The sequence below is a fragment of the Balearica regulorum genome, chromosome 2, assembly GCF_011004875.1.
Source record: "Balearica regulorum gibbericeps isolate bBalReg1 chromosome 2, bBalReg1.pri, whole genome shotgun sequence".
Lineage (NCBI taxonomy): Eukaryota > Metazoa > Chordata > Aves > Gruiformes > Gruidae > Balearica > Balearica regulorum.
The window spans coordinates 67030535-67057213 of record NC_046185.1 but is presented as its reverse complement, the minus strand read 5'-3'; the positions used below and the strand labels follow the sequence as shown (position 1 = coordinate 67057213).

At 36.4% G+C, this 26679-nt stretch overlaps 1 protein-coding gene across 2 annotated transcripts in view; it reads right to left on the bottom strand.

Annotated features, from left to right (window-relative positions):
- Positions 1-26679, bottom strand: part of INVS (inversin) — a 98263-nt gene that overhangs the window by 51284 nt on the left and 20300 nt on the right. For both annotated transcript variants that reach the window (XM_075744593.1, XM_075744592.1), the window contains 2 exons: positions 5637-5810; positions 273-440 (listed from right to left, as the gene is read on the bottom strand). In XM_075744593.1, the coding sequence (XP_075600708.1) occupies positions 273-440; positions 5637-5810 (342 nt within the window). The remainder of the gene's footprint in view (positions 1-272; positions 441-5636; positions 5811-26679) is intronic.

The window sequence follows — 26679 nt, the reverse complement described above, 5'->3', positions numbered from 1 at the left end:
TTAATAGTTACACACATCAAACTAATTAAGAGAATATACATAGTCCATGAGTTAGAGCAAAGATATTCACCCACAGAACTCAAGGAAACCCTTTTCAAGAGAGCAAAAATATTTCTGATGATTTCTTACAAAATTCTGGAGATCAGGAAAAGCAAATTATTTTATTCTCAAAGAGTCAGTGGACTAAAATGAAAAATTTCAAGAGAACAAAAAATATTTCTATCAGAGTAAAATAATAAATACAGAAAGTGTTATATAATAGACTTTCTTACCAGAATACATTTCACTGTGTGAATTGCACTAGGGTCCTTGTTGTTAGCTGCCCAGTGAAGTGGGATTTTTCCTTCAATATCAGGGATTCCAATATTCGAATCATGTTTTATAAGAAGTTTCACATGCTCTGGGTTATTGTAGTAGGCACTCCAATGCAATGCAGTTTGCTGGAACACAATATTCACAAGTTTTACAAACACATTGAAAAATGAATACAAGATGAAAATTAGAGTTGGTTAGAACTCAAAATATGATTTAACTACATTTTCACAGAATGAAAGAGATCATCTAATCCAACTCCTCTGCTCGAAGCAGAGTCAACAGACTGATCAGGACACTGTCCAGTTAGATTTTGAGTTACCTCCATAGATAGAGACTCCATAACCTCTCTGGACAACCAGTTCTAGTGTTTTACCTCCGTCACAGTAAAAAAAAAAAATATTTCTCAGGTTTAAACAGAATTTATTATATTTCAAACTTGTGCCCATTCCCTCTTACCTGTTCACTGGAGACCACTCAGAAGAGTCTCGTTCCATCTTCTTTACTGCCTCCCATCAGGTATTTATACACATTGGTAAAATCACGCCTGAACTGTCTCTTCTTCAAGCTAAACATCTGCAGGTCTCTCAGACTCTCCTTGATGTTAGCTGCTCCAATTTGTTAATCACTTTTGTGCCAATCCACTGGACTTGCTCCAGTATGTCTATGCCCTTACTGCACTGGAGAACCCAGAAGTAGACACAGCATTCCATTTGTGGTGCCACCAGTGCTGAGCAGAGGGGAGGGACCACAGGTAAAACCAGCTTTAAACAATGGGTAAATGAGCAATCTTTTGTTACACTTCAGTCAAGAGGACTGACAGAAAATGGAGCACATGTACCTAGGGTGGATTACAACTCAAAATCACTGGAAAACAGGCTTTAAACAAAACTGAACCAGAGGTCCATCCACCTAAGTAAGAGTAGAGATGCTCACACATCTTTGCTACTGAGGTCTAAATTAGGTCTAAGCTACATCATCTTACATGAGACCCACACTGAGAAGCCCTCATGCTTGGAATATAAGTAATTCTAGTAGAAGATTACTTGCTTCATATGAGGATTTCTTGGAGTATGGCAGGAGAATACGGTACATGCTACTTAGCCAGTCAACAGGGCAATGCCATCAAATGCAGCTATTTCAGACCTGGAGAAAATATCTGAGCTTGGTATTAAGCAATCAGGTCCATGTTAGAATGATCATCTGAAGCAGACCTCAGCACCAGAGCTGCACTATTGAACAACTGCAGTAATTAGTTTGGTCCCTCTTAAATTTGGAAATCTCTTGGAATAACACAAATTGATGGAGAAGCACATAACAAGGTTACTCTCCCCTAGAACAAGATGGCACTGAATACTGATACTGAACTTGGAACCATCTTGAGCAAAGGTTTTGACTTTCTGCACTGTCCTTGATCACTCAGAATTCTAAGGTTGAATATTACTGAATCTAATGCCCACCAACAACGGCAGTCCAACAAAACATCAAAAGACAATCCATGCTCCTATTGCCAATTCCTGACTGCCAGTGGCTTTTTATGGGCAGTATCAATGTTCATAATTACATAGGCAAACCAATGTGCGAGGTTTTTTTGAACACTAAACCATTGGTATATTAACAAGTATTTTATTTATCAGACACATCTCTCCCAACTGCCAAGTAGCAGAGGTTTGTAAGATACAGAATGAATTTTATTTCCCATCTCTCTTCTCTGCTCCCCCCTGCAAAATACTACATGGCAATTTGATTTGAAAATTGAAAGAAGTAACTGCTGCTGGACATTTGTGTATAAGCCTATCATTATGATACCCTGGATTAACACCCTTGAACAGCAAGATAGAACATAGGACTTCAGTTTCGTATCCTTAACGTCCCTGTAAAGGAGGAAGGCAAAAAGGAGCCTAATTTTTGTTTGTTGCTTTAAGCTGTTAGTTTAGTACCATGGTAACATAATAATTTTTGTCTACTTGGTAGTTCACTGAAAACGAGCTCATTCTAAGACATAACTGGAGGGGCTACAAGGAAAGGTCTGATAACTGATGCCACATACAACAACATATAGCCTAACACCATAATGCATGTTCAAACCATCACAGCCTGTCAGGATTTGAAATCAAAAAACTTCCAGCAGTAGAAATTTGTAATAAGTTAACAAATGTTATTTCTTAAGGGGAGCTGACCAGTATCTCACAAAACAGATAGTTGCAATGAAAGCAAAACCTTTTGATTACCAGGAGGCCAATGTAGTCTTGGTTTACTGGCTTCTCTCACCTACAACTTGCTTTTCAGTCAGTTGCCTACATGGAAGCAGATGTAAAAGACGGTTTTCTCTCTCATGTTCAGGAATTACACTTGACAATCTTGATGCGCAAAGTTGCAGTAAGGGAAACAAATAAGCTATGTGCCCAACAGGGTCAAACTTGTTGGATCGCCCTTCATCAACCTGAATTCCATCATTGCTACTGTGACTACTCATGGCATGAATTGGAATAAAAGTGCTCTACATTTTGTGGGAAATCTGGCAATCCTTTAATACTGCCTTGGAAATCTGCTAAACGGCAGGCAAGGTTCCTAAAAGGTTTTGGCAGGTTTCCATACACCTTTGTTAATTAATTAACATGGTCAGGAAGTCAGCATGACCTCTCCAGAATGACTGCTGTAATTATAGCCAGGGTTTCCACGATACATGTTAGAATATCCTGGAAGGCAAACAGCTGATTGCTAGGGCACAGGCTGGTTCAACTCCATTGTCCAGAGGGGACAGATGATTCATTTGTTAGAAACTGGGCTTGCAGCTCTCTTATCCTGCTTCCTAAATGAGAAAATCAGATAAGGAATTTAGAGTTTAAGCAGTAACACCACTAGAAAGTCCAGTCCCCTTCTCTTACTATGTCCTTTTGTGGTAGAATGAAAACCCACCACATGAGCTATGGAATGATGATTTCCACTAAGACCAGCCTTGCCAAGCTATATGTTGATTATCAGCTGATTCTAATGCACTTGATCAGGTTTGCAGTCGCATTTGAATCAGTGGTAGATTAGTGCCTGGTGTGGAGAGTTTTTGCACCAGTTCCAAGATCACTTACAAATTGTGGGAAGGAGACCCTCCTGTTCAATGCCTAAAAAGCCTCCATCATCAGTAACGGTTCCAGTTGTATTAGATACCATGCCTACCTTGCCAATGGTAGTTACATAACTGTTTTTTGGTCCTTCTTTTGCTGTTTACATTTGCAGTGTCTCACTTTTTGTTACTATATCCTTGGGGAAAAAATTGGGATTAGGGAACATTCGTATCTCTGGATTCTTTGAAAGAAGTCTCTCTCAGATTTCAGGATACACAAACTGCTCAAGCACATGAAATTTAAATATTATGCAGAAACACAAGAAACCCTTTACCTAGAATGTCTGTCAGGACTGTGTGTGAAAGTCCTATGTCTCCTCACACCCTACTATTAATACTAATGGAGGCAACCGTTTCACATCAGTTTTAAATCAAGCATTGCTAAGCACTCAAACGTAAGAACCACACTAATCTGAGTACCTCAAAAAATACAGTTACATTACAGTTGTTATGCTAAATAACTATTCCTTCTATTAAAATGGGTTAGTGTGCTATTACTGTGGACTGGCAGTCCTCTCTGTATGAAGAGTAATAGTAAGTCAGTTGTTTAAGAACTATACTACTTTCCTTCTAAGATCCATCATCTCTCCTGGCTGGTCATGATAGTCCTTTTTAACAAACATCAGTAGATTATTTCTGAGGCTCTTAGAGGTCAGTGTGCCTCTGAAGCAGGCTCGTAGTTTTATTGATGTGGTAGAGCATGACTTGACTTTGCAAAGGGACATCAGACAACTCATGACGATATATGCACTATATGATACAACTGGAAAGTCAGCTGGAAATTTCCTGGCCTTTCAAGCAACTGTTGTCACTACAAATGCAAAAAATCAGTCTGAAGGACTTTATTCTAAGAACGTAGTAACGTAAAGCTCTGAAGATGTTAAGATTACATTTTCTCCCAAGGGAGTCTGCAGTTTCACAAAACAAATGCCAAAGTGAGTAACTGGTGCCCTGCTTCTAAGTCTCATGCCAGCATGTCAATCAACTTCATCATCACATCCCTCTCACTAAGTAATGCAATCATGGAAGCAACAGTGCATATGCATTGATAGCAGACCTTCTGCTGCCAATTGGTCCATTTGATGATGATGATGATAATAAAAACAAAACCAACTTCATACTTTTTATTGTCTCTGTTAGAAAACCTTCTTGACAAATGCCATCACATTCTATCCCTGGCCAAAAAGCCCTTTATGACTAGGAGGCTCTAAAAATTGCCCATTTTTACTTACAGAGATACAGAAAAAAGGACAGTTGACTAGATAGATTTAGTCTAGGGATATTTTTACCCTTGGATCATCCTTGTGAATGTAAATGAAGGAGTAAAGTTGAGCTAGGAAAAAGTGGGACAGGTGAGGGTTGTTTGAAGGTGGTGTTTAATTTTTCTCTGTTTCTCACTATCCAAAACTATTTTAACCGGCAACAAATGAAACTATTTTTCTTTAAGTTGAGTCTGTTTTGCCCATGACAGTAACTGGTGTGCAATCTTAATCTCAACCTATGAGCTTTTTCAACCTATTCTCCATCTGTCCCATTGAGGAGAGGGAGTGAGAAAGTGGCTGGAGGGGCAATTGGCTGCTGGCAAAAGCTAACCCACCACACATTTCTAAAGGGTAGCACCTGTGGACAGCTGTGTCAATATCATCACCATTTTAGTGGCCCCAGTGCAGAGTGAAAGCAATCACTTGATGTTAGGAAGCATGTCTGCCAACAGCAAACCTGCATTCAGCTCAGCACCAAAGGAATTTCCTTTTTTTTTTTCTTTAAACTCACCTTTGGTACTGACAAATACTTTGAAGGCCCTTTGCACAAAGTTTTCTAGTAACTGTTATCATTAAATGATTCCAAATGTATGTTTTTTCCAAGGAAGAAAAGCAAGATAAGCACATGATATCCACATTCTAACACAGATCACAATGTTACACAAAGATTTAGACCTTAAAACCAGTTGGTTTTGAATCCTTTATTATTCTATGTACTCTCAACAAGAATGTCAATGAACTCAGTGCAATGAACTTCTACATTATTATCATCAGGAAAATATGAATATTTCTAAAGGTGATCATTATAATACCAGCGTTAGCCACTAAGACTCAGAAAAAGTTTGTTATGATTGAAATAATTTTTCAAACACAACTGTTTGATGTAACACCAATTTCTAAAGCTACTGCAAGTATTGTCTTAAAATAAGCGGTATTTTTACCTTGTTTCTATCCTGGGTATCCACTTCTCCAGGTGCCATATGTTTTAGCAACAAAGCTAAACATTTTGGGCTTTTGTGACGTGTTGTTAAATGTAATGGTGTCATATCCTCCAAGTCCTTCTGCATCCAGTTCCCTCTACGAGCCAGTAAAAGTTTCATGAAGCGGTAGTTTCCCTGAGTAAGGAAAAACATCAGAAATTTATTCCAGCTTGTCAAACCAAATGCTGATACTGCTTAGATATATTTACTGTTGTATTACAGTGCCTAAAAAAATCCACCAAAACAGCTCTAAGCTTTGGAAACATCTAATGAAGATTTTTTGTTAAGAAACATTAACTTTTTATTTTTAAGTTTATTTTGCTACTTGGTATTAGATACATATCTTCCATTAGCAGAGTGTGTAAGCCAGGGTTCACTAATACCAAAAATTCTGCAATATTGTCAGAGTTTCTTGAGAGTTTAACCTCAATAAACATCATGTAAAAACTGAAATAATACAATTACATGCTGGTTTCAGCAAGGTAGACAGTTATCAGATGAGGAATAAAACTAAACATGAAGAAAGATTACGTGAGGGTGATGAGGCACTAGAACAGGTTGCCCGGAGAGGTTGCGGATGCCCCATCCCTGGAAGTGTTCAAGGCCAGGTTGGATGGGGCTTTGGGCAACCTGGTCTAGTGGAGGGTGTCCCCGCCTGTGGCAGGGGGGTTGGAACTAGATGATCTTTAAAGGTCCCTTCCAACCCAAACCATTCTATGATTTTCAAAATAAAAGTACGAAAAACAACAGGGAATTATTCAGAGAGATAAAATGTACTCATCCGAATGAGTAACAAATACATGGAAAAGTGATTCTTTCTTACACTTCTAAAATTGGGAACTGTATATGAGTTTTGATTTCCCGTTGGCACTATAAATGGATGGGACAGCTAGCTTTGTTAACACATTTAAAATACTTAACATTAGGTTTTCAAAAGAAAGAATGTAGAAATGCTCCTATGACTAATTGAGGGTGGATCCCAAAGAAAACAATCCAGTTTTATTTCTCAAGCCATTGAAGATACCAGTCAAAAATTAAAGATATAATTATACAATCACGAAGAAGCTGTAGTGATTTGAGATATAGCCAGCTTTGACTTGCTACTGCTCATTGCTAGGAGGTTATTCTCCACATAACAGAGATGCTACATATGACATTTTGATGCTTTCGCTTCAATACAAAGTCTATTGGGTTTTTCAAACCAACTTCAGCAGTTAAGTTTCAGATGAAGACCAGTAACAGCTGGAGCAATAACTCATTAAAACAAAACATCTGGATCTAGCTTGTGCGATCATGTTTTAAACATCCCTACTCCTTCCCCACTCCAACTTCTAACCTTTTCTAAAGAGAAAGGAGTGTGCTGTCTCCCAATTTTGCTATCTCCCAATTTTGCTCACTGTCCCATTGTTTCCGAAAATATTAGTTTTTGCCAATTTCACATATTGACAGTTTAAGTAAAAGTATCAATTACCCATAAATACAATGAAAAGATAAAGTTCAGAAGAGAAATTGTACGAATTCCCCCCACTCAGGGAAAAGTTGCAGCATTTGATGAAGCTTTATTAGACAACGTACACAGGAAAGTGACACTCAAATCAACAGAAGTCATGTCTTTGGATTCTTCTGCTTATGGAACTACCTGCAAACTAACATATTTCAGCTTCCTACAATTCTTTTATAAATCCTGTACATTAACTTAGTCCCTTTAGGCTGTGTGTGGAAAAACAATGAAAAAAGGGTAGCCATGTAGACAAGTGCAAGCAGTGCTAATGAATAGCAGCACTTCTGTATATCATAAGACTCAGAATTGTGAATCACTTTGTCAGCAGAATGGTAGGATGGAGATAGGCCAAAAGATTCCAGAGGCCCCCACAGAATCCAGTGCCAGGTCATAAAAATATTCTAGTTTCCTTTTTCATAGCAGCCATAAACATTGGAAGGGCAGATTTTACGTATGTTACTGTTCTGCTCTTTGTCTAATAAAAATGGAGGAGTTGAGCTTTATGTGGGCAGAACGGATTTCACCAAGTACACCTAAAATAAATGAATGTGATTTATATTTTTTCCCCTGCTACACTATTTTATTTTAAAATACGAAACAGGGAAAGCAAATCACAAATGAGCTCAGACAAAATAACCTCTTCCTGCTTCTACAGTTTACTGTCATTGGTCCTTGCTCTTCAGTGAAAGCATACAAGTCTGCAAAAACCTCACCACAAACCTGACTGAAAATGCCAACTTCTCTTGCTAGAGACAGCATGGCTACTGTACTCTCCAACAGCATTCACAGCGAGTAGTGACTAATTCTCTTTCTTCTGCTGGGTGTCAGGGGAAGCACAACCTTAGGATTTTGTCCCTTTAATACATAGACATACATCAAAGCATACACTGAAGTATAGAGGCAGAATAGCATAATGTTTGCACAGCTACTAATCCACGCAGAACACACTCAAAATGAATTAATGATAAATTTGGGAATGAGTTAGGGATGAGAAAACTCCTCATTATTGCCATTGTATTTTACAGGTAAATATAAGAAGAATTTGCAAATCTCATTTTAAAAAGAAAAAAAAAAAAAGCACAAAATCACAATGCATCATGAGGTGGTTGGGAATTAGACTAGAGGAAGACAACGTAACTTCAGAGAATATTAGTCTTGGGAGAAATATAGCTGCTTTTCTCCATCAAAGAGGATAATGCATTTGGTTTGTTTTCAGTATTTCCTGCTCAATGTGCATGCATACACATGTAAGGAAAAAATTGATTTTCTCTTGTTGATGGATACTTATTGAAAGATTTACAAGTATATTGTGCTTTTTGAATGAATTCAGATGAAAAGAGTCAAACTGAAAATAATACATAAAACTAGGGAAACATGTATCTTTATTATTAGTTTCTTTCCCTATACTGTATTTTATTTTTGCTGTTACACATTTTTCCACCACTTTCTGCTATATTATTCTGTTGCATGCTTAGCCACCAACAAATCCCTCTCCTTAGGAAATGAATCTGTAATAAATCCTCTCATTCTGAAACACAAAAAGATTCTGTTTCTTCCAAATGATTTTTTTAAAACACCACCACAGAAAACACCTGTACCTGTACTTACATTACTTATTTGTAATGATCTTATTCATGCTCTTACTTCCATCTGCTGTTCTTTTCTCTAATAATACCATGAATGTTGCTGTGTTCCTTTCACTTGTTAGAAAATATTACCATCCCTATTAATGACAAAGGAAAAAATTCCCCACCCTCAATTGATGACTGCTTAAGTTTGTAAATATGCAATGTATCAATATGTCTTGAAGGCAGATTTAATTTAGGTCTTAGTAGGTGGAGAGGGGGAAAAGTATGCTTAATCCGAAAAGCAGTTACTAGCCCGATTCCTTCATTTTTATAAAATTCTTGTGTATAACAAGTCTTTAAGCTTGCTAGTTTTAATCATAGAAAATGCACTTGATTGACTTAAAGATTCCTGGGCAGCACAAAGCACTTTGGGTCAGTCCATGGTCTCTTAACGTTGATAGTGGCTCTAAAATAGTCTGTTATACTGTGAAAACATTATGAGCAAACAGGATCAAATACTGATATAGAAAACTCAGTTCCTGTTCATTGGAATTTACTATTCCAATGTTGATTCTTAAAATTCCTTTATATTCTATTAAAATGATTTTTAGCCAAAAGACTCAACTCTATGCAAACTACAGCACAGTTTCAGAGAATAGCTGACAACTAGCTTCAGCATAATCAGAAGAAATACTTCTGCTATTTCAAAATTTCACCCACATATACTAACTGCAATGGAGTATAACACCTTTTTTGGTAGACAGATTGTTCAATGAGCAATCATTGCTCTGCCATCAAGTAATGACTTTGAACAAAGTTCTGGACCCCAGGCTTATGTTAACTGCTAACAGTCGGAAAAACTTTCCTTTCCTGAGTGTTTCAATAGAGAAAAGAGCGATGGGAGAAACATCATAGTTGGAATCAATGCATTTGCTAGAATGTAGACTATCTCTCAAATTGAAAAAGTTATCCCCAAAATTGCAAATTATTTCAGAAAAAAACCCCTATCTAGCATTTTTAATATGACTCTATTCCAGGAACAAGTTCCAGTGGAAAATTGCCAGTACACTCTTCTACCTACTTTTCTGGGCCTACAAGATCATGTGTCTATTTCTTCATCCAACTAAAGCAGCTTTTTCAATCTGCTTTCTCTCCCTGGCCTGTTGAGGAGGGGGAGTGAGAGAGTGAGAGAGCAGCTGGGTGGGCATTTGGCAACCAGCCAAAGTCAATCGGCCCCGTGTGGTCACCTAAGCAAAAGATGAAAGAAAAAACGAGTTCTGTAATGATAACAGTGTTGTCATGATTCTAACTGCAGGAATTGGCACTAGATGATCTTTAAGGTCCCTTCCAACCCAAACCATTCTATGATTCTGTGATTCTATGAATTTGGCCCATGGTACCTTCACTCAGCAGTGGGAAGATTAGGGAAAGAACACTTCTTTTTCCTTTCCTTGGATCCGTGGCAGTTCTCTTCTTCCCTAGCAAACTAATGGAGAATGGGAGATCTAGCATGTGACTGAACCTAATGTGGGCATATGGGTGTAGGGAAAGAGAGATTCCAGAATCACTACAAAGCCACTCTAACATCTAAAGCCCTTCTGGGCCAGGTTTCAGCCTTTCCCCAAACAAATAGGCAGACACAGGTTCCTACTGGTCCATTATCCAAAACAGTTGAATTGTACTGCAACATTTAGAGCAATCATATTTTCGTATTATTGTTGGGAAGGTTTAAACAACGTTATCCACCTCTACTAGCTGGCTCTCTGGTAATAGGTAGTACAACAGACCAACCAACCTAACACAGAAAACGCTATCATAAAAAAATACAACTGTGCAAATATTCCAGCACTCAAAATGAAAACGAGGTTTTGGCAGACATTTTTGTTCCCCACATGTTATTTAGCAGTATAAGAAAGATTCAGAGTTGTTAATTGATTTCTTTAATTTACTTTTTCAATGCATGTAGACAAGTTAATACATTCCAAGACATATTGTTAAAGCCTCAATCTTGGACTAACACAGAGCTAACAGCAAACTGCTGTAGTTACTCCTGTTTCTTGTGAAAGGTTTTATTCTTCATTTAAGCAAAATTCTTCCAGAAATTTCTTAGTATACACAAGTGTTAACCTCCTTAACAGGTAACAGGTTATTCTCTACTCAACTGTGAAATATCACATCAGCGTTCCCTCTGAGACCCAGCCAGCTTAATTTGCCAGCACAGAGGTCACGTATGGTGCTCTGCTACATTTGCTAGAAGCTTGGCAATGCCAGCAATGGCAGTTGGGATCACTGCTCAGCTATCAGGAGATAAAAGAAGAGCAACATCTGCAATTAATACTTACTAGGAACTTCTTACTTCCTCTCAGCTGGCTAAAATCTGATGCTTTTCTGATTCAGAATTGTAAAGAAACAGAATACAGTTCCTGTAAAATGTATGTAATTTTCTTTCTGTGAACTGAACGTCAAAGTCTGTAACAGCAAACGGAAAGTAACATCATATAAAATACATAAATGTAAAACCCTGGATTAATGACTGTTCTAAAGTGAAATAAAACACTCTCTGAAATGGAGGAGTCATTATCATCTTAATACCAAGTGTGCATATATTGAAACCAAGTTTCATCACAGATGTCTCCTGGATAGTCATTAGATAATGGTCCAAACACTTTTCCACACTACAGATAACATCAAACGACAGTAGACAAGTACACTTATTAACAGAACAGGAACCAACTCTCTTAATCTGTTAATATTCTTTCTCCTTATGTTACTTCCATTTTATATGGCTAAAGCCTCAGTAAATCAATATCCCTCTCCTGTACCAGAAGAGGTTCTAGAAGAAATGGGAAGGGGAAAATAGAACTATTTCGTCTAAATCCTAAATGAATGACAGCCTATCAGTTTCACTGTAGTCGAGATTGCCATTTATTATACACCAACAATCAGGAAGATTTTGCAGAATCCCAAATAAAATTTTCCTGGGCATAATGATGAATGACACTAAAGTATTTTGCATAGCAAACTTTGTTTCAGAGACATACATGCTTGCTTTAAAGAGTTCACCTGGGTTCTAGAAACATTCTGCTGATGTGCAACAGAGCTCTGTGAAAATTTATTTCCCTTCTCATCCCACTATTTCTTCGCGAGTTAACTTGGTCATTATATAACCATGTGCTTCCTCACTCTGACTAACCACTTCTAGACTATTCTAGTGTGGATATATCTCTGAGGTTGCACTTTTCATCTTTGGATTTTTAAAACATACTACATAAGTAGATAAATATAACACCATTTTATAAAGGGAGAAACTGAGCTGTGCAAGAGAAGGCTAAGAGTTAGAGGAATATGTGCACCTCTAAGCATCAAAAGCGCATCCATAGATAGGCTACCATCATCTCATCATCAGTGGGTTGAAAGAGGCCAATACCTATAGAAAAACTGCTTATTTCCCTATTCATTGCTAAGACCACATTTTCAAAAAGCATAACAATTCTAATCCATGTGAAATATTTAACATGACTTGAAAGGCTGATTTGTAATAATTTATAATGTAGCACACATGAGCTGACTATGGACTGTTACAGCACAGCTACTCTTGGTTTTTTGGAATATCTAAAATAGGCTTGTGAAGATTTATTTGACTGTAAGGGTTGCTAGAGAACTAGGAAAAAGGCAGCCAGGCATCTCTACATAACCTCCTGGAAAACATGGCAGGGGTCATTAAAAAGAATGCCAAGCTGTTAAACTGTGAAGATGCTACTTTGGCTCCAATTCAAAATTACATACCGGCTTTCCCAGTACTGGGAACAGACAGACCAAAAGAATATAAAACAATTTAAAAGTGATCCTTATAAAGGAAGTGAGTTTTAAGGGCTCTTTGTTGCCGACAGTCATAAGCACTGAAGATGTGGTCAGGACATATACTTCGAGCAGAACAGAAAGCCTTAGAAATATTTACAAATAAACCACAAATTAGAAGTGAACGTTAAAATTGACCTCTAGGTTACTAAATCCAATCCTCCAGCACCACAGGGAGTAAGGATATCTAATCCTTTTCAAAAAATTCCTAGAGATTTAAGTGGAATTATGGTCTTTTGGATTTTTTTTCCTCAATTGCTCTCAGTTTTGGGCTGGCGTTTTTTGGGGGGTTGTTTGGGTTTTTTAAGATACCTACCTCACTCTTTCTACCCATGGAAGTACAGCGCAGATTTTATACATTTTTATCAGTCTTTTTATCTCAATAACAAAAGATAAACCCTACATTCCCCTCAAAATATTCGCAGCTCTCTGCACTTATTCTAGTTTGAACTAATTTGTTTTGAACACAAGCAAGCAGAGATTACAGAGCTTACCAGAAGAGGTCCCACTAAGTAGTCTACTGAATAGCAACAATAGTTGTCTATTGCTAGTGCAAATATTTTGTCAGATATACCAAAAACTGTGTTTCTCTCATCAATTAAGTACATTCTGTGATCAGTTAGCACATTGACAACCTTCTCAGTAATTTTCAAATAATAAATTCATAATACATAGAATAAATTGCTCTGTCCCTCCCCCCCCGCACACAGACTTGTATTTCAGACTACTGTATTTTCAACCATTTCTATTACTTTCATTGTTCTCGTACTTCTGGTACCCCAGACACTCCAATCCTGTCTTTGACTCACCATAATGCCTAACCTTCTATCACTCTGAAGGAACCTTAGAAAAAGTGCTACCTGTGATGTTTATTAATGAAAAATATTGACTAATACTCAAGTGCAATTCTGATATACTCCTTCTGATCTTAGAATTCATATTTCAACTGTATTTGTTTTCAGCTCATGATCAAATTCTTTAGCATACCCTTACATTTTGTGTCCTAATTTCCCATTTAACTTGCTATTTTCCATCTAGCACTACAGTAACTATTTTCGTACAGGCCTAAAAAGGCAATCTATTGAATTTTTTCCTAGAAAATCAGCTAGCAAAATACTCAGTTAATCTTGAAGAACCTACTGCTGACAGTGTGGTGCACATTTTACCCAATTTTCTATTTATGTTTACATATTTATCCCTTAGAAACTAATTTTAAATTCTTTCATGCCACTGAGGTCAAATAGGTTATGTCTCTCAGCTATATTTCTTCCTATTTAAAACATTATTTACCAGTATTCAAAAATTTTACTGAATACCCGAAATTCTGGATTGTTATGATTCTCAAAGACTGTCTCATTGATTAAAACTCTTCAGCGCTTTGTCCCTTTCTGTTTCTGTACTGTTAAGGTGAGAGTTATCAAAATCAGGCATTAACTATTGACCGGAGCTCCTGACAGAGAGAACCCACAGTAACTGAGCCTGCTCAGCCAGCACACAGAAGACTGCAGGCAAGTGGAAAAATAAAAGTCCCCACAAAAGCAGAAGCACGAAGGTCGGCCCATTTAAAGGGGTGCGTTCAAAGACAACAGAGAAGGAGTAACAGTGCAGCGAGTCCACCATCCATGACAGCAGGCATTTTGGAGATCTGATAATTATACATCCCACCATAGTTTAATAATTTATTAGCTTATTAAATTTTGATTTTTGAAATATATTAATTATTAATTAAGCAGCACTTATGTAAGACGTTTTAGCACAATTTTCTCAGTACTCTTTTGTAAAAAAAGAGACTATTTAAAAATCAATAACTGCTGAGGAATATACTGTACAATTCAGTAATTTTTACTCCTTCACAAACAGAACACCACAAAAATATGATAGTTGAATTAATTGCAAAGTTAAAATAGGTCTGCTTTTCTAATACTACACAATTGTAGCATTAGCAGTGATTATAGTTTTGTTGTCTTTAAATATTATTCATGTTTTAAGTTTCCTTCTTAAATTCATGAATCATATTCAATAAAGTATAACTAGGTACATAACAACAGTCTGACAGCAGGAAAACAAGTTGTATGATAGGTTATAACCTATATATTCACTCCTGTATGCTGCTCCTTTGGTTTAGACCCAGTCTAGGGGAGAACAAGAGCTGGAAAGGTGCATGGAAATTTAGCGTGATACCAGGCCACTGATCTGCTTTTCCAGAGAAGTACATTCTGCCCCAAATATACTAGTTCTTAGTCTAAGATAACAACAACAATAACAACAAAAAGAAATAGATTGTTATGATTTTTTTAACAGTTAGGTTAAATATTAAACGTTTTAAACTCAGGACTCCTTAAAAGTAATCAGGACTTCCATGAAGTCTAATCGTTGCTCATGCCCGAAACACAAAATTATCTATACTTTAATAACGACGTAGAAGTTTCTGAAGTCAGTATAAATCTATACATTGACAGATAATAAGTTATATTGTGCACTCAGACCCTCACTGGAGTAAAATATGAACAACATGAAAGTAATTTAGATTTTACATTAAAACCCAGGCAGAATGTAGCAGCAACTTTGCACTACATTAGCACACTTTGCCAACAGATTGCCACGGATGCCACAGCCGAAGTTGAGAACAGCTCTTTGCTGTCAGATGCTTTCAAGAATCAAAGTCAAAAAACTTGAACTCCTTAATTGCTAGCTAAGCCTTTAAAAGATAAACATATCCATGAGCTTCCCCTTTTAAAACAAAAATGGTAACTGTATTTAACCCATTTATGTTCACAGAGTAGAAATGGCTATCTTTGACCTACTCAATCTTACAGAAAATAACCTTACTATATACACAAACACACATACTCTCCAGTAAACAGGTGCTGAAGAAAAGATGCTTCACCCAACAGATCAACTTGGTCACAAATTTTCAAAACCCGACAGTTTTAATAACTTTGGAAAGAAAAGGGGCTGTGTACATGCTTTCTTTAGAGATTGTTTCATCTATTAGTATCCCTTTGAGAAGCGCATTCTCAGAAAATCAGAAACAACTTAGAATGACATGGAGCATATGAAGGACTTTCTGTCACCTGCCAGTTTTAGTAGCTTTTCAGGGAACAAACTAAGCACTTATGAAAACAGAAGCTGTGACTATCATACTTCTAATTTTATATATATATATAGGAGCAGACTACTGTTCCCAAAGCAAATGAAATCCATACATCAAATGGAGTGTTTTGATATGCTTGTATTATCATCTAACTGCCAGAAATCTGACAAGGATTCTTCACAAGAAAAGTTACTAAAATAGATACTAGCAAGTAGATACATTAATTAAATTGCAAATAAGAATTATTTAGAGTTATGAATTAACAACACGTGTTTTGAAAAATTATCTATGCATCAAATAGTGAAACTTTGTGATTTCTAATACAATAAAATTGAGTCAATATTGTGTGGTTATTATAGCCCTGTAAGAGCTATCCTTTAAATGCATATGACTGCACCGTTCTTACACTCCTTGAATATTAGTAAATCTTTTTTAACAGTTCCCGGGGGGGGAGGAAAAGTATAGCTACTTAGAACCTCAATTTCTAGTTAAAATGAGTAAAGTCACCATCAAAGTAGCAGACTGCCTCTCTGGTTGTCATGTGCTACGTTGCCATATAGGTTCAACACATACAATATTCTTATTTGAGCAAATAAGCTCATGACAATGTTTATGTAAAATTTTTAATATGTTTAAATGTTAATATATTTTAATATATTTTAAATTTCAATTGCTGTATCAAGAACACACAAAATTAGAATCACAGACAAGCTCCCAATAACTTTTTTCCTCATCTCTGGCATAATAAATATGATTTTGATATGTAAACTGTGAATAGGGAAGGAAATTCTATTTTATCCATAAATCTTAACAGTTGGATTAATCATTCTTCATTAAAAAATAGCAGGCAAAAAACCCCCATTGTTACTGTTGAATGAAACCACACCAAAAGAGAAGGTGAATAAATAAAATTATTTCATAAATTTTAAGTAAGGTGATCGTGTTCATCAATCTGTTTGCAAAGTCCTGCAGAACAAATACACTGAAGTGTTTCTGTGAAACATAACAGTTACAAGGACACTCTCAATCCTTTCAAATGCTCCCCTCAACCTTTGGGACATATGCTTGGTACACTGGGCAAGAATTAGACACTGAAGAGTTTTTCTGCATACTGTCTACTCATTGTGGTAGTCAATACTAACTACATTACAAATCAAGTCAGCAGAGGTAGTAGAGAAACTACTCCTTCCTGTTCTCTGCACTCCCTAATCAGCTGGCAGATGATAGTCAGAGGACTTGATTTCCACATGCATCTTCAGTAAAGCTGCTGCAGAGGGAATGGAAACAACACATCTCTGAACAAACGGATAAAATTCAGTAATGTAAAATTCAGTACTTATAGGGACTTCAACTAGTATTTTTTCTAGCTCTGAAACAACTTCAGTCACAGCTGGACAGTTTAAGTCAAGAAAACTTGAAATCAAGTGTTTATGTAGTTTTAATTTGAGCAAAACTAAGCAGTTAACTCCTTGATTAAAAATGTAGAAAAGTAAAAGTAAGTAAAAGCAAATCTTTAGGATTATCGGTTTAGACATAACCCTTAACGGATATCCACTGAACTACAGCTTTGAAAAAAAATATCTGTAAGCTGTTCATTACCTCTGCATGGACAAGGATGATGCCATGTCTTCAACCTAACAAAGCACTAGCGGAATTAAGTATGTGATGTTTTGCTAATCCTTTCAAGTCAACCATGGCAAAAACATCACTGATTTTGACACTGGTTTTAATTTCACAAAGTATCCTTTCAGCAACTTTGTTAGCAGCATCCTAGACTCAACAATAAAACACTCAACTGGAGAGAACCCCTCAGACGGTTGAATAGAAACCTTATTTACTGGTTTACAAGCTGAACATGTTCCTCCATCTGGCAAAGCATCTTCAGCAATACATCAGCCAAGAACATCACTACAACTTGAGACCAGTTCTGACTATCGGACATTTTGACTGAATGCAAGGCGGTGTCTGAACTTAGAGCATGTCTCCCTAAAGCCTCTGGCAAGATTGGCTTCAGTATCTTGGTTTCCATAGGAATAGACAGAACTATCAACTGGCATGCAGTCACAGAATACAATAGAGAAGACAACTGACCATTGCTGTAAAAATCAAGGTAAAACAGTTTCTCAGCCTAAGTTGAAGGAAAATAGGTGTTTGCATCTTTAGGCCTTTGACCTCATTTATCCACGGTCTGTGCATGCTGTTTCTGTGTAGTGTTCAGCTCTTCAGCTCTAAATTTTATGGTCTGCCTACAGAAATTAGTTGCTTTCATGCAAAAAACACTTCAAGGATGAAAATGCAATTAGCATTCTCATTTCCAGTTGATCTCTTCTACTGTTACTGAACTTGTTTTCCTGTAGTTTTCTTTTGAAGTCATTCAGGCAGAAGTACACACAACACACAATCTCTGGGGATTTACAAGAAAACCTGAGATATATCATCCACATTTACAGGATCACTGCCCACCTCTTCATAAAGAATCAAAGACTAAGTTTTCAAGAAACATTGTATTTCAAAAAATACTGTGATTTGAAAGATTTGGCAGCAAGTACTGACCCCCTCCTCCCCAAAAATACAAGTACTAGGAAATATTTACTACATTCATTTTCTTCATCTCAATGGCTTTAAGTTGAACAGTCTTGAATGAAGAGCAGTGTTAAAAAACTAAGACAATAAATCCCTGAATATGTCTTTCTTTTTAAAACTGGCATTTTCATATATTCACATTCTTCTTGAATTCTAGTAAAGTTTTGATTTATGTCCATATTTGTAAAGTTCTTTCCATTTTTAATTATCTGTATACCTCACCTCACTGATGTTTTGCAGATGTGCAAGTCTCTTATTGCTTAAAGTACATTACCTAATGCCTCTTGAACTTCCCACCTCTCTTCCAGAAACATAAGACAAGTTGGAATGGTTGCTCAAAAGCATTTAGCAAGACAAAAAAAATCCTCCATAATCTGCTTACACACAGAAATTTTTAAATTGTATAAGCTTATACTTTAAGAGGACAAACCCACATTTAGACAGAATTCATACAGTTTTCCATTATTCTAGATACGTTTCTATGCTATGTCCAGATTTCTATTTAAAAATCTAATAATAATGTTATAAAGAATAGTATTACCCATGATAGAATTCTACCTAAAAAAACAGTCCTCAGTAACAGCCACAAGTCCAGTCAAAGTTCCTGCTTTTTATGCCAACTTTGTGCAATACAGTTTCATTCTGGAAGTAACTGCCATTGCTACTCAGCATTGCTCTGACAAGTACTGTGTCACTACTGCCTTGTATTTCTTAACTGCACCCCTCTAAGGGCTTGTGCATGTAATGACCTTATGGACTCCTGGAAGGAACAATGCTTGCAAAATAAAAACTTTTCATATATACTTATTGTTGGGCCTATCTTCCCAGGATTTTTTGTCATGCTTTTAGCTGCTGTTTCATTTGAAAATAAATCCATGTATTTTAATTGATTTAAGTATATTTCAAACATCTTAAACACTATAGCAAACCATTGTATGAAATAATTACAGAACTACATACCAAGTTCTATTCTATGAGAAAAGTTTTCCAGCCACAGTGAAATTTCCAGAACTATTACAGATCCATAATGAAATAATCTATAATGAAAATAACCTGCAATAAACGTTACTTTCATTGCCTTACTTTAAATAATAAGACAATTGAGGCTACTGTTATATACTGAAATATTTTATAGCTTCTATGTACACTAACTACAGTGATGTTTGAGATCTAAAATGAATTCAGAATCTACTTACAGTACTGGTAAATAAATCAAAGGCTTAGTAAGCTACTCAAGCTACATCCTAGCAGTAATAAAAGTACTAGATTTCCTTCTCTTTGTTCAGACTATAGGCAGTTAAAATAACAATCAAGCTTGTGTTTCTTAAAGTCTTCCAAATCTATACCATACTAACAGAACATTGATAAAACATGTCTATGTATATATATTTATGTTTAAAGGTTTCCATCAGAAGGCTCAACACATAGAGATGATATTCATAACATAAATCACTTACTACTTTAATTGTGGATGCCCCCTCCCTGGAAGTGTTTAAGGCCAGGTTGAATGAGGCTTTGGGCAACTTGGTCTAGTGGAGGGTGTCCCTGCCTGTGGCAGGGGGGTTGGAACTAGATGATCTTTGAGGTCCCTTCCAACCCAAGCCATTCTGTGATTCCTCATTAGTAAAAATCGGTAGCATTTTTCATTAATAAAAAATGTGTGACAAAAAGGGGTTCCAAACCACTCTACAAAGAGACCAAAAAAATGATAATTTTAATAGGTAAGTTAAACTAATTTTGTATTTTATGAAATGCTGATATTATCTGTCACTTTCCATGAAACAACAGAATTTGCTTATGTAGTTTATACATATGCATTTTGACTTGAGTGTGATTAACCTATTTCTTTTTAATCAAAAATTTAACCAACTATTTACAGACAAAAAGAGAGACAAATGAAAGATGAGTGCTCCTGGAGTTTGTGGCTGACCATAAGATCTGAATTTATTTTTCAAATACCTTCTATAGCAATAGCCTTGCATGCTGAAGACATCCTATCCAGTATAATATTGATTCAAATGACAAGCCTGAGCATCAGATTAAGTACGTGTCAGACATCTGATAGAAGATTCCTGGAGAATTCAGCAGAAAGGTGTCCTGTTTCAAAATGATCTATTGCTGGTACTACATTTCTTGAAGTGTATGTGGAAACACTTAACAAAAAACTAATTCGCTTAAAATTAGAATAAAATTTATAATCAGTGAAAACAAATACCTTCACTTTTTACTACAGAATACCCAGAAAAAGTCACCTCATTCAAACAGAAATCACCAAACAGCTCACAACTCTGAGGTAAACCAAACCGATGAGCTAATACTAGTGATAGTCCTGTTTTAATTTGTCAAAATTAAAATCTGCACACAAACAAGTAAGCAGTTTCTCAGTCCCAACAACAATATTTCTTCTTGTAACCATTAAAGATCAGTTGTGAGGTAAGCTGCAGAGGGGCAATTAATGCAAGAATGATGTTTTATAAAGGACACTCAAACAGGGAGATGCCTTTGCCTGTAAAGATATTCTTTAAGGTACAGAGTTGGCAGCAGACATCAATGTCCTGGGAGAAGAGCTGGGCAAGTCTCTTGTGCACTGAGGGATGCGACAATGCTAAACATGCTAAAGGAACAGCAGTAAGTGAAACAAAATGAAATCTATTCAGATATGAACCATAACACTCCAAGTATAGTACCATCTTTAGAAAGAATTACATTTTTAAGATGCAACCATTAATTTTCAAATTCAAATGCTGGAGAAATTGTCACCTATCCTTTGAATAAAACAAAAGGAGAGAGAGGGGACAGCCATTTGATAACAGAATGTACAAGAAACCTAGCAGTTGAAAACCAGGATAATTAAGTCAACTTAAAACAGCCAAACATCAAGCAACGTGGAATAATGTTCTGTAGAAAAAGCACTGCTTACACCTGTACAAAGTACTTGCCTTTGCTGGGCAAAATTTTGCCTAACTGTCCTAAAGCACGTCTGCATCCTGTTCAGCTCTAGTCCATCTTCCCAACAAAATATCTGAGTTCAACTTATGTACCAATATATTTTTTTTAGCCTTACGTGGTCACTTCAGATGCTTTATTAAGGACAGGATCACTTTACCTTCTCATTCTTTTCACTAACTTTCTCACAAACTAATAAGAATTGTCTTATTCATTGATATCAGCCTGAAAAATTATTGCTACAGAAGAGAACTGAAAAAAGATCTGAAAAAGTAACAATGGGCAAGTCATCAGCCCAGATACTCTTCTAAATTTTACTCACAAAAGTACGACCGTGAATTTGAGAGATGAAAATCAAGTAATCCTACCAGCTGGCTGTGCAGATATTTAAGATATCATTCCATATGCTATACAGAATTAGTTCCCTTTCACTGGGAAACACAACACAAGCAGGGCTGCTCTATGTTCTGCCACCACGGCTTGCACTTCATTCATATTTTCAAAATCTTTTAGAAAATCACTGCAGTTGGAGACATTTCTTTTCTTATTATTTTTAATGAAATCTGAAATGCTTGAGATCATCACAGCTCAACAGAGGCACTAGTATGATAATATATTTTGGGTCTGACAATATCCTCTTTGGCAGTCTGGATCATGAAAGCTTATCTCCAGCACAGGAAACACGGCAAAAGAAGATATCAAGCCAAATGCTGGAATGGAGGAGAGATGCAGAGAAGTGACATTACCTCATGCTTGAAAATGAGAGAGAATAGTTTGTACAATCAAAATAAGTCAATTAGGTCGCTAAAAATAGCTGTGATGTTGGAAAAGAAGAGAAATAAGACATCACCAACAGTAATGTTCTAGCCAGACTAAGAAGGGGAGAAAATGGGGAAACCACAGATCATTGCCATGGCAAGGAAATTGTCTGAAAAAAAAGAAAAAAAAAAAAAAGAAGGGTAAGGATTTTGGTAGCAAGTATTAGGTAAAGTTCTAGAAATTAAGATACTGAATTATGACACATTTCTTATTACAATGAATAAAAATCAAGCAGGAACTTGACCAAAAAAATTCAGAAGAATGGACAGATTTTTAATAAGCTAAAAATATAATTTAAAAATCTCCTAGAAAGAAATGGGCCAGGGCTTACTTTATTACCAGGAAAAAGCCCATTTTGTCACAGGGCTTCTATAGCACAGACTACAACAGAGTGTAGAAACACTGGGTCAGCTTCATGGATATTGTGGATACTGGAGCCAACCTGGCCACAGCAGCATAATACTTCTCTTGCCGCTCAGCAATCTCAGCTGTCTTCACCACGAGCAAATCTGCAAGTGAGCCGTTATCTCAGTTCTTCATGTGTCTTCCTATAGGTTACACCAGAAGGTTAAATGTGATCAAATCAAATTATACAGACTCAAAACTAAATATCAAGATCACAAAGTGAGAGTTGGGGAAGCAACGAAACAAAACAGAGAGGGAAATATGAGGCAGGAGAACTGAATTACGAGACAAGTTAGAAGTTTAGTTCTGATAAAACCTAGACTAGAAATGACAGAGGTACAGTACCTGTCAGATAACTAATTGCAAAAGCAAAAATTATTCAAGACTATAAATCCAGACTCTCACACAAAGTTGGGTGCTTGAGAGCATGGCAGTCAATCTGAACGGGGAAAAAAGCCATGATTTCTGACACGTTAGCCATTGAAGCATGAAAACAGATAGTACATTCAAGATTTATGCTTCTGAAATACTCAGAGCATTGTACTAACCTACGAAGATAAACCTGAGATTAAGGATGGGTTCACCAGCATTTACAGCAGACCACCACTAAATACACTGTCATGAGTCCAAATGGCTATCAATAAGTGGTGTAGAAGAGAGAGGAGTGACAGGGGAATCAATCCAAACTGAAACAACAATAGTAAAACCCACTTATATAGGAAAAATGAGCAAAACCACAAAAAAAAAAATCTGAGATCTAAAAAAAACCTACAAGCTTATAAAATAGAAGAAAAAAATTTTTTTTTTTTTTTTTTAAATTAGGCAATACAAAATAAAGGGCTTTTTCACTCCCTCTCTAAAAACTATTGTTTCAAGGTCATCAGCAGCTAAGGATGCTAGCTCCTTGTAAGAGATGGCCAATTATATAAAGGATCACTTCTGCCAAGTATTACAGATCTCAGAAAAAGTGTGTTACATAGAGAAAAGAGATATCGGTATGGTTACAGTTAAGTCTTGCTTTGAAAAGAGTGATGAAATAAGATGACGAATAAAGAAATCACGATTTTAGTAATTTTCTAAACAAACAAATCCTCCTTTAAAATCTAGTCCTATGCTTTATTCTGGTAAGGTAAATATTATTACAGTAAACTTTCTGAGACATTAATCTGAAAAAAAGTATTTGTTCTACTAGCATAATGGCTCTTTCCTTGGATTTATCTTCTTTAGAACAACACAAATCTTTCTCCAAGAAAAAGCAACAACTGTAAGAAAATACAGACAAAATTCAGCTGACAATTTTACCGTCCAATGCAGGACTGGATCATAGTACTTATTCTACTTCCAGCAACATTGAAACAGCAGCTTATATCTCAAAAACCATATAGGGACTATCGAACTGCCAAATCTTTAAACAGAGTATTAAAGCAAAATATTCAGTTTCTTTATAGCTTTTGCTAAGTGATTCCCTCCACTGGTGGATATTTTCCTCTCCTATGTCATAATCTTTTGCATTTATATTCCCCATCTGAGTAGTTAACTGGCTTTTTCTCAAGACATAGAACCAGTCTGATTAGTTATCACGCTGCCAAATCTGTTTCACACAAATTCTGTCCATCTGTGTGCGCGTGTGTGTGAGAGAGCGAGAGAGACACAGAGAGCGTGCACATCACACATCCTCATTAACAGGAGAGATATATAATTAAGCAAGAAGGGGTTAAAGCGTATGTTAGCCTATTCTACTTTTCTATTACTTTTAAAAAAAGCTTTCATATGTCTTCTTCCTTGTTTCTGAAAGCTAACCATCCCTTCTTCCTTTCAGGAAGGCTGACATTTGACAGCTTAACATAGCTGACAGGGTTACCCAACAGCCCACCCTCCCTATTCTCAATCCAATTAGACCTCTAATCCTCCAGATGAAAGGCCCAACTACTCACGTTCCTCATGACAACGACAGCTATTGATTATTTGTCACTACAGCTAACACCTTCTCTGTCGAGGCCACTCTGACAGAAGCAAACCTACCAAATTAGACAGCACTTTATCTGCCCTGGAGGCCAAATGGCACAACAAGTAAAGGCTAATAAATGGTATAAAAATGAACAAATCATAACATTATGACAGGTTGATCGTTGCCAGCAGCTTCACAGCTCAAGCTTGATGCTCCGTTAGACCTGTTCCTTCTCTTTTCTCTTCCACTCGTGCTCCAACTTTGACTGAATTAAAGGCCAGAACAATTAAGGCATTTGACCAGCAAAGATAAGCTAGGATAGAAGTATCATCAAGGGACACAAATGTCAATAGTAGACTACCGTTTGTCAATAAAAACATTCCAGGGATGCAAATGCTCATGACTCCGCTCTCCACTAGGCTGTACTGACTCCCTTCCTACAGGGCTCTTCTCAAGCCCAGGCAGAAACTCCAGGAAAATTAACCCCAGAAAACCAAGCTTGAGCTGGGAAGTGTTCTTATCAGGCAAGGATTTGCATCATTCAGAAAGGAATCCCAATACCAAGCTACATGACAGAGACACCTTACGGTTGTTATTCCATTTAATGTCTATGAATTTTTCCTTTTTTTTTTTTTTTTTTTTAAGTGGAGTCATATAAGCCAGGAACATATCATTTGAATTGACATTATACGTTTTCTTCAGTTGTTTCGCAACAAAAGAAGTCTGTTTCAAGGACAATGTGCAGTACCTAGTAACACGGGACCTCACAAATCACATCACTCTAAGGCAAACTGAAAAGTAGCAACACCAGCAACATTTATTATTTGTACAGTGGTACTACCCAAAAACATTAACAGTGAGATCAGAGGCACAGTCCCTGAACTGAGGCTGTTTCATGCAACAAATGACAGGAAGAGAACATTAAAAAAACAACAAAATAAAACACCACAACCACGGGAACATTATTAAGATCACGCAAGCACAAGAATAATGTGAGTAAAAATACACAAGTTCTTGAAACAGTTAAAAAGCAATTAGTACTGCTCTGCCATAATTAATTAGTTGATTTCTCAGCCATGCCAAAAAGAAAGTATTTTCCAGCAAGGCATTACTATACTTCTGAAATTACTTACTAACAATAAAATAATATTAAATCAAATTACATTACAACTTAAATAAAATAAAAGCTTTTTTAGTTAAAGAAGACATAGGACATGAATATCTGCTATTCTACTTTGGAAAAATCTACAGTTTAACTGAGGAAAATGTTCCTGTATAACATCTAGGTTGTACAGATATAGGAAACTACATGCAAGTGCAACATACTATTTAAAAAAATCTAAACATTGTAAAAAGATTTATCCAGGCAAAAAAAACCAAACCTCAAATTGCATAGTATTTGTATCAGACTGTTTTAACTTCTTAGGTTTACAAAAAACTCTCAGGGATGAGCATACATTTATTAATCATTTCAATCAGACACAGATGATTAAACTCTTTAAAAGATGGGCATTTCAATATGGTATTATCACAAAACACAGATATTCAAATGAATAGTGTAGCAAACAGATCCCTTAGGCTTACTGTTGCCCAGAGAAAAACTGAACCTACAGGACATTTAGGTAGGTTGGATCTCTCAAAATTCAAGCAAACTGGTAAAAAAACCTGAAAAGTTGAAATTGTATATAATATTTCTAGGAATAAATTTAAATTATTACTATACTGCTCTAAAATGTACTCCCAAATATAATAAATCACTGCAAAGAGAAGACAAATTGTAGTGTACCATTTAATAGCTATGTTTTCATTTTCAGTGATAAAACCCATTTTTAATACCATTTTGTCCTTTCCAAAATGAGACAGGTTCTGAATTCCTAACCCTGAGCCCCCACGGCAGCACCTACCTGTGCCGAAGCAGACCTCCAGTGGCTCATCCGGCCCAGAGCTCCACACTGGGGAGAACTGAGCAAACTCATTCCAAACTCTTATTCACACAAAGACATTTATGCCTACGCTGGCGACAGTCCACAGTGTTCTGGGGAGCTGTTCAGGTTTTCCAGCATGAAAAATTCTATTATTGTTTATATTCTAAAACTCCTACTTATCCTAGATTATATTCAGTGCTATGGCCTGTTCTTACTTAGCAGATTCTAATTCTTTTTAACACAGATCTTGTGTATGTAATAAAGGAATACATATCACTCTCCCAATTTGGTTTTACCTAGTTCATTAAAGTATTCTTATTTAGGCTTTTTTCCCCCCTTTTATTATTTTAAGAGCTT